Genomic DNA, 2,466 nt, shown 5'->3' with positions numbered 1-2,466 from the left:
ATTACCTACAACTCATATGAGAAAGAAAATTAGTACATATAACAGCGTAAGTTTAGAAAAATTTTGCACTGGTGAATTTAGTTTTTATTGTTCATTATATTATCGAAATTGTTGTTTAAAATTTTTATTATTTATAAGATTTATTTTTTTAGTAAACTTATATATTAATCATCAACAAAGTAAGAATAATTATCTCCAATCCTATGTCTCTTCAACATACGGAAATCAAAAGCACTATGATTCGACTCTATAATAAAATAGATGATACAACCGGCATTGGACAAAGCTTTATCTAAGCAAGCTCATGAGCCACTTTGTTAGTAAATCGTCTAGCCCATTGGAAGGACAAAGGGTGCAACCATCAAGAATCATACCAAGCTCAGAAATGTTGAAAGAAGATTTAGTAAGAGCCATTGTCCCATCATTACAGTATATGATTTAATCCTAATTCCTCAAGCCATGAAGTTTTGCCATCCGCACACAAACAAACCATCATGATTTCGAATAAAGGAGGAACTTGATAAAAAAAATATAAGAAAGAAATTAAAGCTTTGATTGTTAGTTGATATAAAAAAAATCCCCCTGCCTTACCTTTATTATTTCCATAAAAAAAATCCTTTATTTTTACATATTCATTTTCAAAGTCATTATTCTTTAACTAATAACATAACAAAATACACATTTTGTTGGCACAACAACAAACTATCTTATTTCTTTTCTAAAGAAAAACAGTATTCAATGGATAAGGATTAAAGTTTCTATTAAACGACATAAGTCCCATTTCCAATTCCAAGCCTCGGTTTCCGTACAAAGTCCACCTGGATCTCTTCCACGGCTGCCACATTTCCATCTTCATTACCTCAACCCTCCTATCACCTCCTCTCCAACTTTCCATTTCTCCCTTCCTTAACTTACCCCATCCAAGCCTTTTCTCTCACTCTCCTCTGCACTGTAACTTTTCCAGGAAAAATCTTCATACAATATTTCTTTCACTTTCTTTCTTTGCTAGAGGAAAGATAAACAAACCTGCTACTATTCGTCATCACATCTGAGAAAGAAAAAAAGATGTCAGGAGGGGTTGGTACAACCTGCAATGATATAAGCCTACCAAATGAAGGAATTCAAGGCCATGAAAAATCATCCCACCCCAATCCTCTTAAACCGACTCGATTTCTCACCCTCAGGCAACTCAATTGTCTCGCCGTTATGATCATCGTGGCGGCGAGCGGCATGGTCAGCCTCGAAGACTTCGCCTTTGTGGTATTTTCTATCTTCTACATGTACTTGCTTCTCAAAGTTGCCTTCCCTCGGAAAATCTCTCCACAAAATTCCTTGGTTTTCGATCCAAGGAACAAGATCCTTGGGTTGTACGTGACGGTGGGTGCCATTATTGGGCTTTATCTCCCGGTGGCGTACATCTTTCACGGCATCCTGGAGGGCGATAAACAAGGGATAAAGGCAGCGGCGCCGCATGTATTTCTGTTGGCAAGTCAAGTTTTCATGGAAGGAGTGGCGTTTTCAGACAGGTTTTCGATTCCGGTTCGGGTTTATGTTCCGGTATTTTACAATACGAGGAGGATTTTCAGCCTGGTAGACTGGTTGAGGTGTGAGTTTACAAAGTTGGATAACGAGTATGCGGGATCTGGTAAGAGAGTGTACGTAGGAAGAGTGCTGGCTTTGGCTAATATGGGGTTTTGGTGCTTCAATCTGTTTGGGTTCTTGTTGCCTGTTTATCTACCTAAAGCTTTTAAGATGTATTACTCTGAAACTAAGGTCAAAGACTGAATACAATAGTAGAGTAGTTGAAATGAAATGTTCTCATTTCATATCTTCCCACTAAAGTTAAAGTGGTGTGGTTTGGTTTATGTAATTTTAATCCTTCTATATAATGTGTCTCTGTAATTTTGATCTTATGGTTGAGGTTTCTAACATTTATGCATACATGTGCAATCTAACATTTGAAGCCACTCCATGTCCCAAGGTGTTAAACTCTAGTCCAACAGATGGTAGAATGAGTGATGCCCTTGTCACGATTCTTGGATGGATCATATTCCCTAGCCTGCCCTAAGTAGTGAGTTAGAAGTAGGTTGGGTCCATTCTGTCTACTCTACGTTCTTGCATCATTTCGGCCTAATCCACTCATGCTAACAGCATCAAACTCCTAATTAACAGTGACAGAAGGGCAGATATTAACCCACCATCTCTCTCTCTTTGATAATAAAACTATAATCAAGACACTGTGTTCGGCTGTTTGGACAGAAGTTCGAGTCTAAAAAATCTATATTTAGATAAGATTTTGGGTCGGTTTGAGAATATACTTATTATATTTTATTTAAATTTATAGTTATATTTGTAAATTAATAAATAAAACTCTTAATTTAAAAATCAACCTAGCACCGTGAACAACAGAAGAATAAGCAAATGCTACATGGTAAGCCCAAATCTCACTTACAAACCATTAACTCA

At 36.8% G+C, this 2,466-nt stretch overlaps 1 protein-coding gene across 1 annotated transcript; it reads left to right on the top strand.

Moving 5' to 3' along the window:
• Positions 1-781: 781 nt before the first annotated feature.
• On the top strand, positions 782-1,911 carry LOC105800125 (uncharacterized). Its single transcript, XM_012631053.2, has one exon. It carries the CDS (start codon positions 1,066-1,068, stop codon positions 1,783-1,785), a length of 720 nt encoding a protein of 239 aa, XP_012486507.1. The 5' UTR covers positions 782-1,065; the 3' UTR covers positions 1,786-1,911.
• Positions 1,912-2,466: the final 555 nt, after the last annotated feature.

This window comes from Gossypium raimondii, chromosome 9 (genome assembly GCF_025698545.1).
Source record: "Gossypium raimondii isolate GPD5lz chromosome 9, ASM2569854v1, whole genome shotgun sequence".
Lineage (NCBI taxonomy): Eukaryota > Viridiplantae > Streptophyta > Magnoliopsida > Malvales > Malvaceae > Gossypium > Gossypium raimondii.
Note: the sequence above shows the minus strand (reverse complement) of the source record. Positions and strands in the feature narration are given on the sequence as shown.